At 45.5% G+C, this 16,507-nt stretch overlaps 1 protein-coding gene across 1 annotated transcript in view; it reads right to left on the bottom strand.

Annotated features, from left to right (window-relative positions):
* Positions 1-447: 447 nt before the first annotated feature.
* The window catches only part of FAM174A (family with sequence similarity 174 member A), a gene marked incomplete at its 5' end in the record, with an annotated part of 51,606 nt that continues 35,546 nt past the window's right edge, over positions 448-16,507 (bottom strand). Inside the window, one exon of the mRNA XM_038765569.1 lies at positions 448-1,051. Within this exon, the coding sequence (XP_038621497.1) occupies positions 1,048-1,051 (4 nt within the window). The remainder of the gene's footprint in view (positions 1,052-16,507) is intronic.

Below are 16,507 nucleotides of genomic sequence, written 5' to 3'. Positions count from 1 at the left end.
TGTGGACAGGTGTCAAGTCGTCAGAACAAAGAGAATTAAAGCTAAATGCACATCAGTAACAAAATAAATAGAATAGTCAATATGTACAAGTAAAATAGAGTAATAAATCTGTACAAACATCTATAAATGTGCTGTGGGGAGGGGAAGGAGGTAGGGCGGGAGGGATGGGGAAGAGGAGAGGAAAAAGGGGGCTCAGTCTGGGAAGGCCTCTATCCACTCCGGCGCTCAGAACGGAGCTTGACACGTAATGAGTGATTAACAAGTACCAGGATTAAATTAAAATTAAACCGAAATTATGGCCAGAAGCTTCTGGGAGCCAGCGGACATGGATTTCCAGCTGCCAACTGCAGGGCTGAAGAGCGAGACAATGGCCACACCTGAAAGCTAGTGGCCCAACAACCAGCCGGCCCACACCATTGAAGTAATGATTCCACACAGGTTCTGAACTGATATTTTGAAAACGTGTTTTATTTCTACCGCTTAGAACCATTTTCAATCATGTCTATTTGTTTGCCTTCAATAACTCAGACGCTCATTGAAGTTTTAAAAACCTCAAGCCACAAAGCAATAAATTTGGCCTTTTTCTTTTTTTTCCTCCCCCAAAGGGGAAATACATCTTGGCTACAAGAAAAAAAATTCTAATTATAGAATTCATCTTAACGTCGGCCGGTTGCTGCGATTTATAATTACTTAAAAATTACACTGACAGAAAAAGGAACGTTAGCTGATTAGTACATAAAAGAAAACTGTTTAGCATATCATGGTAAATAAGAAATAAAGCAAAAAAGACCCTGTTCTCAAGGTAATTTTTTAAATAGATCTCTATTATAGTGCATTTCTCTTTCATCTGCTCAAGCCATTATTGAGCACTCCTCTATATACAAAGGTACAACAAATTAATACAGTACATACTGCAACAACAAATTAAAGTATGTCGTAATATACCAACTTCAATCTCCCCATCTTGTAGCTGAAATATTGGCTTCTTATTCCTCAACTCTTCCTATGTTGTTCAAAGATGACATTTTCTCATCAAAAGGCACATTCTTACCTGCAACACAAAATATATGCAATTATCTTTAATGTGTCTTTTCTTGCTTGGATGTGTTTAATTTCTACCCAAAGCCCTAATGGGAAAAAAAACTGCAACAACACAGATTTACATGGGTTGTTTTGATTATTCCAAAAAAGTACAGTGACTGATTCCAAAAGACTATGGTCTTGTGTGGAAATGATGCCTTGTTAATTACCTGACCGGATTCCAGGAGTGTGTGTCTCTTGTTCGCTGAGCTTCACAGCACAGCACCACACGACAAATGGAAAACATCTCAGTGGCTACTACAGGAAAGGTTAGTTTTTCCGAGCATCTGCAGTTTGAGACCCATTTTTTGAGTTCAACTTTTGCTAATTTATGCCGGTCTATTTAAGAAACCCACCATTATTGTCTTTTTTTGCCAATCAATAGGATTTATTTTATGGTATTTGTTAAGTACAGCCACTACAATAAGCTCTGGGGTAGTCACGGGATACTCAGGTTGGACACAGTCCTAGTCCCACATAGGGCTCACAGTCTTGATTCACATTTTACAGACGAGGTAACTGAGGCACAGAGAAGTTAAGTGATATGCCTGAGGTCACACAGCAGACATGTGGTGGAGCTGGGGGTAGAACGCAGGCCCTCTGACTCCCAGCTCTGTGATCTTTCTACTAGGTCATGCTGCTTCCCCATTTATTGAGCACTTACTGCTTGCAGAGTAATAATAATAATAATAATAATGGTATTTGTTAAGTGCTTACTACGTGCCAATCATCATCATCATCATCATCAATCGTATTTATTGAGCGCTTACTATGTGCAGAGCACTGTACTAAGCGCTTGGGAAGTACAAATTGGCAACATATAGAGACAGTCCCTACCCAACAGTGGGCTCACAGTCTAAAAGGGGGAGACAGAGAACAAAACCAAACATACTAACAAAATAAAATAAATAGAATAGATATATACATATATACAGGTGCTGTGGGGAAGGGAAGGAGGTAAGATGGGGGGGATGGAGAGGGGGACGAGGGGGAACAATCACTGTTCTAAGCGCTGGGAGAGATACAAGGTAATCAGGTTGTCCCATGTGGGGCTCACAGTCTTCATCCCCGTTTTCCAGATGAGGGAACTGAGGCCCAGAGAAGTGAAGTGACTTGCCCAAAGTCACACAGCTGACAAGTGGCGGAGCCGGAATTAGAACCCATGACCTCTGGCTCCCAAGCCCGTGCTCTTTCCGTTGAGCCACACTGCTTCTCAAGTGCTCGGAAGAGTGTAATGTAACAGCGTTGGTGGACACATTCCCTGGCCACAAAGGGCTTACGGTCTAATTGAGCTGTAAACGACAGGGCAGCAAATGAATATCTAGAGATGGATTTAACATTATCATCTGCTTGGGGCGGATGCATTTTCCTCATTCTGTTTGAGGGCACTAAGGATCTAAATGGAAGTGAATCTCTATGTTTCGTTTGAAATCTGAAGGTTGGGAAGGATTCTTAGTTGGGAAAATAACTACCATGGCTACCCCTTCAACATTCATTATTCATTCATTCAATCGTATTTATTGAGTGATTACTGCGTGCAGAGCACTGTACTAAGCGCTTGGGAAGTACAAGTTGGACAGAAACAAGTCATGGCTACCAATCAATCGGTCATATTTATTGAGTGCTTACTGTGTGCAGGGCACTGTACTAAACATTTGGGAGAGTACAGTATTACAACAATACAACAGACACATTCCCTGCCCGCAACGAGGTAAACGATACCATCTTCCCTTGGTAGATCCTATTGCTCCCTCCTTTACTTATTTACTTTATTTTACTTGTGTAAAATCCAAGGATGATTCGCTGTCGACTTTATTTCATTGTCACCGGTATGACTTTTAATTTCCCACATCCAAATGGATTGACCCCAAAGTCCCAGCCACGATTTAAGAGCAGAATCCCGTGGTCCCCTCTCCTGTCACCCGGGTCACCCACGTCCCCTTTCCCGCCAGTTGTAGCAGTCCTGTCACCAGCCCCTGGAGCAATTTACAAAATGGCACCCAGAGGTGCCACAAGACAGGAGCTGAGATGGAGCAAATTACGTGGCTAATGAGGCCCGCCGTCTTCCAGGGAAGCGGCACGGCCTAGTGGGTAGAGCACGCGCGCGGGAGTCAGAGGACGTGGGTTCTAACCCCGGCTTCGCCACTTGTCAGCTGTGTGACCTTGGGCAAGCCACTTAACTTCTCTGTGCCTCAGTTACCTCACCTGTAAAATGGGGATTAAGACTGTGAGCTCCAAGTGGGGCAACCTGATCACCTTGTAGCCCCTCCCCCAGCGCTTAGAACAGTGCTTTGCACATAGTAAGCGCTTAACAAATACCACCATTATTATTATTATTGTCTGCTGTGTGACCTAATGAGGCCTGCTGTTTTCTAGAGAAGTTTGCCCACCTCAGGGAAGTAGACGGTGGGAAAGGACGTGGGTGATGGGAGGTCAGCGTTTGGAGCCCGAGCACTGTGTGGCCTCCAAGGACAATAAATCTCTTTCAGAAGTCTCTTTTTTTTGTGTGGTATTTGTTAAGCGCTTACTATGTGCCAGGCACTGTACAAAGCGCTTGGGGTAGATACGAGCTAATCACGTTGGAGACAGCCCGTGTCCCATACGGGCCTCTCAGTCTTGATCTCTATAGCACAGATGAGGGAACTGAGGCCCAGAGAAGTGAGGTGACTTACTCTGGGTCGTCCAACAGACAAGTGGCAGAGCCGAGATTGGAACCCGTGCTCTATCCACTATTATTATTATTATTGTGAGTCCCATGCAGGACAACCTGATTACCTTGTATCTACCCCAGTGCTTAGAACAGTGCTTGGCACACAGTAAGTGCTTAACAAATACCATCATTATTATTGTTATTACTATTACTATCATACTGTTAAGTGCTTACTATGTGCCAAGCACTGTTCTAAGTCCTGGGGCAGATGCAAGTTGAACAAGTTGGACACAGACCCTAGCCCACATGGGGCTCCCATTCTTCATCCCCATTTTCCTGATGAGGTAACTGAGGTCCAGAGAAGTTAGGTGACTTGCCCAAGGTCCCATACGGATGTGAGGAGGAGGCGGGATCAGAACCCAGGTCCGGGCTGTATCCACAAAGCCACAGTGCTTCTCATCTCGGCTCCAGGCCACCCTGCTCCTCTTCTCCCAGTCCAAATCAGATGCCAAGTTGGCAGGCGCCCTCAACTCAACCCCTCAGAGATGCATTTTGCGAGTGAAGGGCTAGTGTCCCCCTCAAGCCCCTGACCTCCCAGCTGCTTTTGGGTCAATCCATTTGGATTTGGGAAATTAAAAGTCATACTGGTGACAATGAAATAAAGTCAACAGTGAATCACCCCTGGATTTTACACAAGTAAAGGAGGGAGCAATAGGATCTACCAAGGGAAGATGGTATCCTTTACCTCTGTTCACCTTCAGCCCGTTGATAATCACCCTACCCCCATGGCACTTACAGAGAAGCAGCATGGCCCAGTGGAAAGATCCCGGCCCTGGGAGTCAGAGGACCTGGGTTCTAATCCTGGCTCTGCCATTTGTCTGCTGTGTGACCTTGGGCAAGTTACTTCACTTCCTCTGTGCTTCAGTTCCCTCGTCTGTAAAAGGGGGATTCAGTTCCCGTCCTCTCTCCTACTTAGAATGTGAGCCCCATGTGGGACCTGATTATCTTGTATCTACACTAGCACTTTGTAAAATAATTGGTATTATTAATCAATCAATCATTTATTGAGTGCTTACTGTGTGCAGAGCACTGTACTAAGCGCTTGGGAAGTACAAGTTGGCAACATATAGAGACAGTCCCTACCCAACAGTGGGCTCACAGTCTAAAACTATATAACATTATACTACATGTTATAGTATACTATAACATTATACTATATGTTAACTATACTATACTATAACTATACTATAGTTATATACTATAACTACTATAACATTAATGTCCTTCTTCTGAGCTAATCTGAATGCTCACTGTGGGCAGGGAAAATGTCTGCCAACTCTGTTGTATCATACTCAGGTGCTAAGTACAGTGCTTTGCACACAGTAAATGCTCAATAAATCCACTGATGATGATGCTATCCTTATACTCTGTTGCTTCACCAGTCTGTAATTTATTTTAATTTCTATCTCTCCCCCTCTACAGTAAGCTTCTTGAAGACGGGGACTGTGTCTAGCAACTCTATTGTATTCTCCCAAGCACTCAGTTATTACCCTCAGTTATTATTTATTACTCAGTTATTATTATTACTCAGTTATTATTCACTACCCTCTCAATAAATTCCACTTTCTGGGAAAATGCTACTTTATTAAATTACCCCTTTAAATGAACATTATCCACACTTCCATTCTTGATGCTGATGATGGCATCTGTCAAGTGCTTACTATGTGCTGGGCACTGTTCTAAGTGCTGGGGTTAATTAGGCTATCCCACGTGGGGCTCACAGTCTTAATCCCCAATTTACAGATGAGGGAACTGAGGCACTGAGAAGTGAAGTGCCTTGCCCTAAACCACACAGCTGATCAGTGGCGGAGCTGGGATTCGAACCAACGACCTTTGACTCCCAAGCCCGGGCTCTTTCCACTAAGCCAGGCTGCTTCTCTGCTCGGTTGGACTGAAATGAAGGCATTTAGTGTATTTTGTAATAAAATGCCTTTGGTATCCAATCAGTAGCATACAGTAAGTCTCCGAGTTATTAGTGAAAACTAGTGAGATTCTAATGTATTCTTAATTTGAGGGTAGATTTCACGCTTGTCCGATAAATCCTGAGGGCCCTATGACCCCTGGTTCCATGAGCCATGATGCCACAGACCCTCGGCGGGCTTCGAAATTCACGAGTGCCCAGATGGCTTGCAGCCTTGAACTCCAATTGTTCTGGACTTTCGTGGTGTAGCTTAGGAAGAGGCTGACTCCTCAATTACCCATCTGCATTTTTCGTCTACACCTGAGGTTCCTGTCGTGTTTTAGGAGGTCGCTGGGGGTCTGCTTCTTTGTCTCCGGATGAAAAAAACTACCAAAGTTACATGAACAGTGGTCCTGATGGATAGGGGAGCCACAAGAGTCAGAGTTTCTCTTGGATTCTGCAGACTCTGTAAGCTCCTTGCAGGCAGGGATCGTTGTCTACCAACTCTATTATACTTCCCCAAGTGCTTAGCACAGTGCTCTACACACGGCAGGGGCTTAATAACAGAGAAGCAGCGTGGCTCAATGGAAAGAGTCAGAGGTCGTGGGTTTTAATCACGGCTCTGTCCATCAGCTGTGTGACTTTGGGCAAGTCACTTAATTTCCCTGTGCCTCAGTTCCCTCATCTGTAAAATGGGGATTAAGACTGTGAGCCCCACGTGGGACAATCTGATCACTTTGTATCCACCCCAGCGCATAGAACAGTGCTTCGCACATTGTAAGCGCTTAACAAATGCCATTATTATAGAGAAGCAGCGTGGCTCAGTGGAAAGAGCCCGGGCCTTGGAGTCAGAGGTCATGGGTTCAAATCCCGGCTCCGTCAACTGTCAGCTGTGTGACTTTGGGCAAGTCATTTACTGTTCTGTGCCTCAGTTATTTCATCTGTAAAACGGGGATGAAGACTGTGAGCCCCCCCCGTGTGACAATCTGATCACCTTGTAACCTCCCCAGCACTTAGAACAGTGCTCTGCACATAGTAAGCGCTTAATAAATGCCATCTTTGTTATTATAATCAAATGAATCAGATGAGGTTCTACTCCCTAACCTATGATGGCATTGAACAGATTCTTGTTAGGCCCCTAAGACCCTCTAGCCCCCCATCTAGACTGTAAGCTCCTCTCGGGCAGGGAATGTGACCATTAATTCAGTTGGCTTGTCCTCTCCCAAGCGCTTAGTACAGTGCTTTGGACACAGTAAGCACTTAATAAATACCACTGACGGACTGATTGCTACACTGTCATGTACAGCAGACATGCAAATCACACCCAAATTGACCGGGTCGTCAATTCAGCAGCCTGGAAGAGCAATTGCTTCTTTCGCTAAATAATAGTAGCAGTATTCATTCATTCAATCATATTTATTGAGCGCTTACTGTGTGCAGAGCACTGTACTGAGCACTTGGAAAGAACAATTCGGCAACAATGGGCTAACAGTCTAGAAAGGGGAGACAGACAGCAAAACAGAACAAGTAGACAGGTGTCAATACCATCAAAATAAATGAAATTATAGATATAGACACATCATTAATAAAATAGAGCACTGAATATATACAATCAATCAATCGTATTTACTGAGTGCTTACTGTGTGCAGAGCACTGTACTAAGCGCTTGGGAAGTCCAAGTTGGCAACATATAGAGACGGCCCGTACCCAACAGTGGGCTCACAGTCTAGAAGGGGGAGACAGAGAACAAAACAAAACATATTAACAAAATAAAATAAATAGAATAGAATAGATATGTACAAGTAATGTACAAGTACATATGTACAAATATACACAAGTGCTGTGGGGAAGGGAAGGGGTTAAGCACCTGCTGTATGCCAAGCCCTGGAAATGAAATAAAATAATAGTGGTATTTGTTAAACACTTACAATGGGCCAGGCACTGTACTAAGCGCTGAGGGGTGGATACAAGCAAATGGGGTTGGGCACACTAAGTGCTAGGGTAGAAACAGGATAATAATAATAATAATAATAAGGATGGTATTTATTAAGTGCTTACTATGTGCAAAGCACAGTTCTAAGCGCTGGGGAGGTGACAAGGTGATCAGGTTGTCCCCCGGGGGGGCTCACAGTTTTAATCCCCATTTTACAGATGAGGTAACTGAGGCACAGAGAAGTGAAGTGACTTGCTCAAAGTCACACAGCTGACAGTTGGCGGAGCTGGGATTTGAACCCATGACCTCTGACTCCAAAGCCCGTGCCCTTTCAGAGAAGCAACATGACTCACTGGGAAGAGCATGGGCTTTGGAGTCAGAGGTCATGGGTTCGAATCCCAGCTCCGCCACATGCCTGCTGTGTGACCTTGGGCAAGTCACTTAACTTCTCTGAGCCCCAGTTACCTCATCTTTAAAATGGGGATTAAGACTGTGAGCCCCGCGTGGGACAACCTGATCACCTTGTATCCCCCCCAGCGCTTAGAACAGTGCTTTGCACATAGTAAGCGTTTAATAAATGCCATCATTATTGTTATTATCAGGTCCCATACGGGGCTCACAGAATACGTAGGCGGGAGAACACGTATTGAATCCCCATTTTGCAGATGAGGGAACTGTGGCAGAAAGAAGTTCAGTGACTTGCCCAAGATCACAGAGCGGCTAAATGGCGGAGCCGGGATTAGAACCCAGGTCCTCCGACTCCCAGTCCCGTGCTCCTTCCACTAGGTCGCACCACTTCTCGGTTCCAACGAGATTTTTCCAAATATTTGGCTCTCTAATCGATTCAGGAAACGTGGAACCACGTGCTGTTGTTCAATGAATTGGCTGGAGATACGGCATTAGCAATTAAATGCTTTTCCCGTACCGAGGGTGTAAGTCACGGAACATGAATCTTCAAAATTCGAGTTTGTTAACTTGCCAAATGGGATTTCCAGGGCAACAACAGAATAACGGCTTTCTGTTGACTTCGTTTCTCTTACGGTCTAACACATCCTTTCCAAGTGAGCGCGTGAGGGGGGAATTCTACAATTCGCTCCCTCTTATGTGGGAGACCCAATGGGCTGGGCTTCTCTAAGTGGAAAAATAACTTGATGTCCCCGATCTCATTACCTTAGAAAAGCTCGTGGTGGGCAGGGAACACATTTACCAATTCGTTATGCTGCGCTCTCCCAGGTGCTTAGTTCAGTGCTCTGTACATAGTGAACGCTCAAGAAATACCACTGATTTAGACTGTGAGCCCACTGTTGGGTAGGAACTGTCTCTATATGTTGCCAACTTGTACTTCCCAAGCGCTTAGTACAGTGCTCTGCACACAGTAAGCGCTCAATAAATACGATTGATTGATTGAAAAACAGCTCAAAAGAAGCAGCGTAGCCCAGTGGATGGAGCGTGGGCCTACGTGTCAAAAGGACCTGGGTTCTAATCCCGGCTCCACCACGTGTCTGCTGTGGGACCAGGGGCAAGTTACTACGTTTCTCTGCGCCTCCGTTCACTCATCTGCAAAATGGGGATTAAGACTGTGAGCCCGATGTGGGACAGGGACTGTGTCCAACCTGATTAGCTTATATAATAATTAATAATAATTATGGTATTCGGTAAGCGCTTACTATGTGCCAAGCACTGTTCTAAGCACTGGGGGATACACAAGGCTATCAGGTTGTCCCATGGGGGGCTCACAGTTTTAATCCACATTATAGATGAGATAACTGGGGCACAGACAAGTTAAGTAACTTGCCCAAAGTCACACAACTGACAAGCGGTGGAGTCGGGATAAGAACCTATGACCTCTGACTCCCAAGCTGGTGCTCTTTCGGCAGTGCTTAGTACAGTGCCTGACACGTAGTAAACGCTTAACAAATACCCTAACAACAACAAAAAAGCAGGAGAAGGTTTGAATGAATGCCCTACAGCGCTGTAATCGGGCCCCTCCTTCAAATTTCACTCCCGCCTCTTTCCAGCACAAACCCACTGATAAACTATATCCTGAGCCAGGCTAGGGGGACGACAACCCCTTTCTGTTCTCATGTTTGCATTTTGTCCTTCAACCTCCACACTTAGTTGTGCAAATATCTGAAAGCAACTATATTTACAGCAATGACTGCCTCAGAATCCAAGTTCCATTCCTGTATTTTTATTATTTAAACACACTCCTAAAGCACCTTGTAACAAAAGTGACAAAGAAACCTGAATTAAAAAAATGCCACCCTTTGCCTGAGATATGACGGTGTTTGAATGTATGCGCTGCATCATTAAACTTTAGATGTCTTAATCACGGGGTTTTCAACATAAGATACATCTCTAGAAAAAGCTAACAATGTTATGTTCGTTTGATACGTGCAACTATGCCTCCCAAATATGACTGGGATATTTTAAATGCCAAATTGCTGTTGTTTGAAGGACAACTATACCTTTCGTTCACTTGGGTAACAAAGTTTCAAGTAGACAGTCGGGTTGAAGAGGAAACTAAAAACAATGCTTAACAAAGATTGATAGGGACTAAGATGGAGCTGACAAACACTTTTGGAGAAATCTATAGGACACCCCCGCCCCCTTTTTACGCTGGACTGGGCCCTTAGATCAGACAGTCATCATCATCATCATCATCATCAATCGTATTTATTGAGCGCTTACTGTGTGCAGAGCACTGTACTAAGTGCTTGGGAAGTACAAGTTGGCAACATATAGAGACAGTCCCTACCCAACAGTGGGCTCACAGTCTAAAAGGGGGAGACAGTCCAATCAATCCATCAGTGGTAATGTATTGAGAACATACTGCAGGAAGAGTGCTCCAGCGCTTACTACCCACTTCACTCCATACTTCACTCCGCTGCCCGGATCATCTTTCTACAGAAACTTTCATGGCATGTCACCCTGGCCTCCTCAAAAATCTCCAGTGGTTGCCTATCATCATCATCAATCGTATTTATTGAGCGCTTACTATGTGCAGAGCACTGTACTAAGCGCTTGGGAAGTACAAATTGGCAACATCTAGAGACAGTCCCTACCCAACAGCAGGCTCACAGTCTAGAAGGGGGAGACAGACAACAAGACAAAACGTATTAACAAAATAAAATAAATAGAATAAACATGTATTAACAAAATACATAGAGTAATAAATACGTACAAACATCTTCATAGGTACAAACATAGATATGTCAATACAACCTCCGTATCAAACAAAACTCCTCGCTATTGGCTTCAAAGCTCTTCATCCCCTTCATCCCTCACCTCCCTTCTCTCCTTCTCATTCATTCAATGGTATTTATTGAGCGCTTACTGTGTGCAGAGCACTGTACTAAGCGCTTGGGAAGTACAAGTTGGCAACATCTAGAGATGGTCCCTACCCAACAGCGGGCTCACAGTCTAGAAGGGGGAGACAGACAACAAAACAAAACATATTAACAAAGTAAAATAAATAGAAAGCTGGGTGACTTTGGGCATTCATATATATATATATATATATATATATAGGCATTCATATTTATATATATATATATAGGCATTCATATTTATATATATATATATATATATATATATCACATACCACTGATGGCCTTTAAATAAACAAATGGTAAGGGTGGTTCTTCAGCCCAGCCCGCACACTCTGCTCCTCTGCCGCCGCTCACCTCCTCACTGGGCCTTGTTCTCGCCTGTCCCACCGTCGTCCCCTGGCCCATGCCCTACCTCTGGCCTGGAATGCCCTCCCTTCTCAAATCCGCCAAACAATCCCTCATCCCCCTTCAAAGCCCTACTGAGTGTGCACCTCCTCCAAGAGGCCTTCCCAGACTAAGCCCTTTTCCTCAGCTCCCCTTCCCTTCTGCGTCACTGACTCGCTCCCTTTACCCTTCCCCCCCACCCCGCCTAAGCCCCACAGCATTTATTTATATATGTATAATTCTATTTACTTATATTAATGCCCGCTTACTTGTTTTGGTATCTGTCTCCCCGTCCCTACACTTTAAGCCTGTTGTGGTCAGGGATGGTCTCTCTTCATAGCTGTATTGAACTTTCCAAGCACTTAGTAATCCATCCAACCATTCATTCAAACGTATTTATTGAGTGCTTACTGTGTGCACAGCACTCTACAAAGCACTTGGGAAGTACAATTCAGCAACAAATAGAGACAATCCCTGCCCAAAGGGGGCTCACAGTCTAGAAGAGGGGAGACAGACATCAAAACAAGTAAACAGGCATCAGCAGTATCATTATAAACAGAATTATAGATATATACACGATTAATAAAAACAGAATTATAATGATTAATATGTACACATATACACAAGTGCTGTGGGGTGGGGAAGGGGGTAGAGCAGAGGGAGGGAGTTGGGGCGATGGGGAGGGGAAGCAGAGGAAAAGGGGGTTTAGTCTGGGAAGGCCTCCTGGAGGAGGTGAGCTTTCAGTAGGGCTTTGAAGGGGGAAGTGTGCTCATTTGGTGGATTTGAAAAGTGAGGGCATTCCAGGCCAGAGGCAGGATGTGGGCTAGGGGTTGACGGCGGGACAGGTGAGAACGAGTCAAAGTGAGGAGGTTAGTGGCACCAGAAGAGCGGAGTGTGTGGGCTGGGATGGAGGAGGGAAGGGAGGTGTGGTAAGAAGGGGCAAGGTGATGGAGAGCTTTGAAGTCAATAGTGAGGAGGTTTTGCTTGATACGTGGGTTGATAGACAACCACTGGAAATTTTTGAGGAGGGGGGTGACGTGTCCAGACCGTTTCTGTAGAAAGATAATCTGGGCAGCACAGTGAAGTATAGACTGAAGCAGGGAGAGACAGGAGGATGGGAGATCAGAAAGGAGGCTGATCAATCAATCAATCGTATTTATTGAGCACTTACTGTGTGCAGAGCACTGTACTAAGCGCTTGGGAAGTATAAGTTGGCAACATATAGAGACAGTCCCTACCCAACAGTGGGCTCACAGTCTAGAAGGGGGAGACAGAGAACAAAACCAAGCATACTAACAAAATAAAATAAATAGAATAGATATGTACAAGTAAAATAAATAAATAGAGTAATAAATGTGTACAAACATATATACATATATACAGGTGCTGAGGGGAAGGGAAGGAGGTAAGACGGGGGTGGGGGGGGACGAGGGGGCGAGGGAGGAGGGGGCTCAGTCTGGGAAGGCCTCCTGGAGGAGGTGAGCTCTCAGTAGGGCCTTGAAGGGAGGAAGAGAGCTAGCTTGGTGGATGGGCACAGGGAGGCCATTCCAGGCCAGGGGGATGACGTGGGCCGGGGGTCGACGGCAGGACAGGCGAGAACGAGGCACAGTGAGGAGATTAGCGGCAGAGGAGCGGAGGGTGCGGGCTGGGCTGGAGAAGGAGAGAAGGGAGGTGAGGTAGGAAGGGGCAAAGTGATGGAGAACCTTGAAGCAGGTGGTGAGGAATTTTTGCCTGATGTGTAGGTTGATTGGTAGCCACTGGAGATTTTGGAGGAGGGGAGTAACATGCCCAGGGCGTTTCTGGACAAAAACGTTCTGGGCAGCGGCATGAAGTATGGATTGAAATGAAGAGAGACATGAGTATGGGAGATCAGAGAGGAGGCTGATGCAGTAGTCCAGAAGGGATAGGATGAGAGCTTGAACGAGCAGGGTAGCGGTTTGGATGGAGAGGAAAGGGCGGATCTTGGCAATGTTGTGGAGCTGAGACCGGCAGGTTTTGGTGACGGCTTGGATGTGAGGGGTGAACAAGAGAGCGGAGTCGAGGATGACACCAAGGTTGCGGGCTTGTGAGACGGGAAGGATGGTAGTACCGTCAACAGTGATGGGAAAGTCAGGGAGAGGGCAGGGTTTGGGAGGGAAGACAAGGAGTTCAGTCTTGGACATGTTGCAGTATTCCAGTCAGGATAGGATGAGAGATTGAACCAGCAAGGTAGCAGTTTGGATGGAGAGGAAAGGGCGGATCTTGATGATGTGGTGGAGGTGAGAAACCGGCAGGTTTTGATGACGGATTGGATGTGTGGAGTGAATGAGAGAGCGGAGTCAAGGATTCATTCATTCAATCGTATTTACTGAGCGCTTACTGTGTGCACAGCACTGTACTAAGTACTTGGATGACACCAAGGTTGCGGGACTGTGAGACAGGAAGGATGGTAGTGCCGTCCACAGTGATGGGAAAGTCAGGGAGAGGTCTGGATTTGGGAGGGAAGATAAGGAGCTCAGTCTTGGACAAGTACAGTGCTCTGCACACAGTAAGCACTCAGTGCCTGGAACATAGAAAGTGCTTAAATACCATAAATATTATTGCTAAGTGCTTGGGAGAGTACAATATAAGGAACTTGGTGAACATAATCCCCACCACAAAGAGACCGCCTATTCTTTTCTTAGAACTATGCAGAGGAATAGACTCCTCATTCTCCTCCCTCAGCAGCCAGCTAGTGTTCCACACCCAATCACCAAGAAATCCAACCAGAAAGCCTCCTGCCACAACTCAATCCCATTTCCCCCAGCCCAACCCTCAGCGGACTTGGGGAGCAACTTAGCAAGCCTCCTCGCCGTCAAAATCTTCCTCAGTTTCAAATTCTCATTACATGAGTCATCAACTCTTCCCTTCTCCGTGTTAACTCATACCACTCATTTTTCCTTCTCTAACAGGATCTATTTCGTATCCCATCATTCTTCTCCATTCCTTCTCCAGTTGCTCGACATCCACTTGACAATGATTTGACCCCAACTAGGTGTAGCTCTGAGACCAGCCGAATGCACGAAGGATTTGCAGAGCATGTAAAGATCCAGGTTTGCACTCTCTACTCTAACTCCGCCTGAAGTCAGTTTTTGTTTCCACTCAGCTTTTTCCTTTTACCGTCTCAGTCATTCAAAGGGATATCTGGAGCGCTTGCTCTGTGCAGAGCACTGTGCTAAACGCTTTGGACTTGGACACAATCCCTGACCTCAAAGACCTCGCAAGTGAGTGAAAATCAGAACTGTTATTGTGTTCCACGTGGGATTCCTGTCTGAGGGGGAAGGGGGAACAAGTATCTCACCCCGTTTTGTAAATGAGGAAACCGAGGCACAGAGAGGTTAAGCGACTAACCCAAGATCCAGAAAAAGCAGGTGGCAGAGCTAGAATTAGATTTCCAGTCTTATCATCATCAATCGTATTTACTGAGCGCTTACTGTGTGCAGAGCACTGTACTAAGCGCTTGGGAAGTACAAATTGGCAACATATAGAGACAGTCCCTACCCAACAGTGGGGTCACAGTCTTAAAGACAGTGGGCTCACAGTCTAAAAGACTTTTAGAAAAATCTGATTTTTTCTGTGCTCTTCCCACTAAGCCACTCTGCTTCACCCAGGCACCTTCCCACCCCGTGCGAGCTTCCTTTCTAGAGTTTGTTGGATATCCTGTGTCCTGTCTCTCCGCTCATTTTCCGCTGAGGGCTGGCTTCAGGCCAGACACACCCAAAGGGCACTGCCTTGCATTTACCGGAATGAATCTCATCCGGTTTCTACAAGAATCTTTTTCCAAGTAATCAAGGTCACTTTGGATTTTATCCTTGTCCTGTAACGGGAGGCAACCTCCCTTGGAGCATCTGCAAACCTGATTTATTTTATTATGGTATTTCTTAAGTGCTTACTATGTGCCAGACACCGTTCTAAGCACTAGGGTGGATACGGACAAATTGGATTAGACACAGGTCCCTGTCCCATGTGGTGCTCACAGTCTCAATCCCACCATTTTACAGAGAAGGTAACCGAGGCACGGAGAAGTGAAGTGACTTGTCCGGGTTCACAGAGCAGACAAGTGGTAGAACCGGGATTAGAACCGTGATCTTCTGACTCTCAAGCCGTACTCTTTCCGCTACGCCATGCTGCTTCTCTTCTCAGTGTCCTCTCACTGAGCCCCTGATGAGCAGGGGCTCAATTTCTTCATCCCCACCATTGCTAGAGATAACCGGTGTACTCCTTGCAAACACCTGTCTGGACACCTCCCGATAATGTAGCCGAGACAGCGTTAGGCTTTGCAGAAGCATGATGATGAATGAACTAAAACAGATCCAGGCAAATCCCAACACAATAAAATACCCGCAAGAAGGATATTTCCAATGACCCTATTTAGTATATTAGATTGCCTCTGGCCTGCTGGGTGACTATGGGGAAGTCGCTAACCCTCTGACCCGCTGTAGAACGGGCAATGACATATTCATTCACTCACTCAACCATATTTACTGAGTGCTTCCTGTGTGCAGAGCATTGTACTATGCGCTTGGAAAGTACAATTCAGCAACAGAGACAATTCCTACGCAACAAGGGGCTCACAGTCTAGAAGGGGGGAGACAGACAACAAAACAAGTTGACAGGCATCGACAGCATCAATATAAATCAATAGAATTATAGATATAATGACATATCTCTTGGATTGAGAGAGCTGTGTGGGACCCAGCCTGCAACCGACCTGATGAAGAAGCAGCATGGCTCAGTGCAAAAGAGCATGGGCTTTGGAGTCAGAGGTCATGGGTTCAAATGCCGGCTCTGCCAACTGTCAGCTGTGTGACTTTGGGCAAGTCACTTCACTTCTCTGGGCCCCAGTTACCTCATCTGTAAAATGGGGATTAATCCTGTGAGCCCCCTTTGGGACAACCTGATCACCTTGAAACCTCCCCAGTGCTTAGAACAGTGCTTTGCACATAGTAAGCGCTTAACAAATACCATCATCATTATTATTATTATGATCTTGTATTTAACCTGGCATTTAGCATCCGCGGGGGTGAGATAGCAGTCAATCGATCAATTGGATTTATTGGGCGTCTACTGGGCAGGGAGCACTGTACTAAACATGTGGAAAGAGTATATGCTATAACAGAGTTGCTCACCACAAGTTAACAGTTAAGGG

Source organism: Tachyglossus aculeatus, chromosome 23 (genome assembly GCF_015852505.1).
Source record: "Tachyglossus aculeatus isolate mTacAcu1 chromosome 23, mTacAcu1.pri, whole genome shotgun sequence".
In the NCBI taxonomy this organism is placed as follows: Eukaryota; Metazoa; Chordata; class Mammalia; order Monotremata; family Tachyglossidae; genus Tachyglossus; species Tachyglossus aculeatus.
Note: the sequence above shows the minus strand (reverse complement) of the source record. Positions and strands in the feature narration are given on the sequence as shown.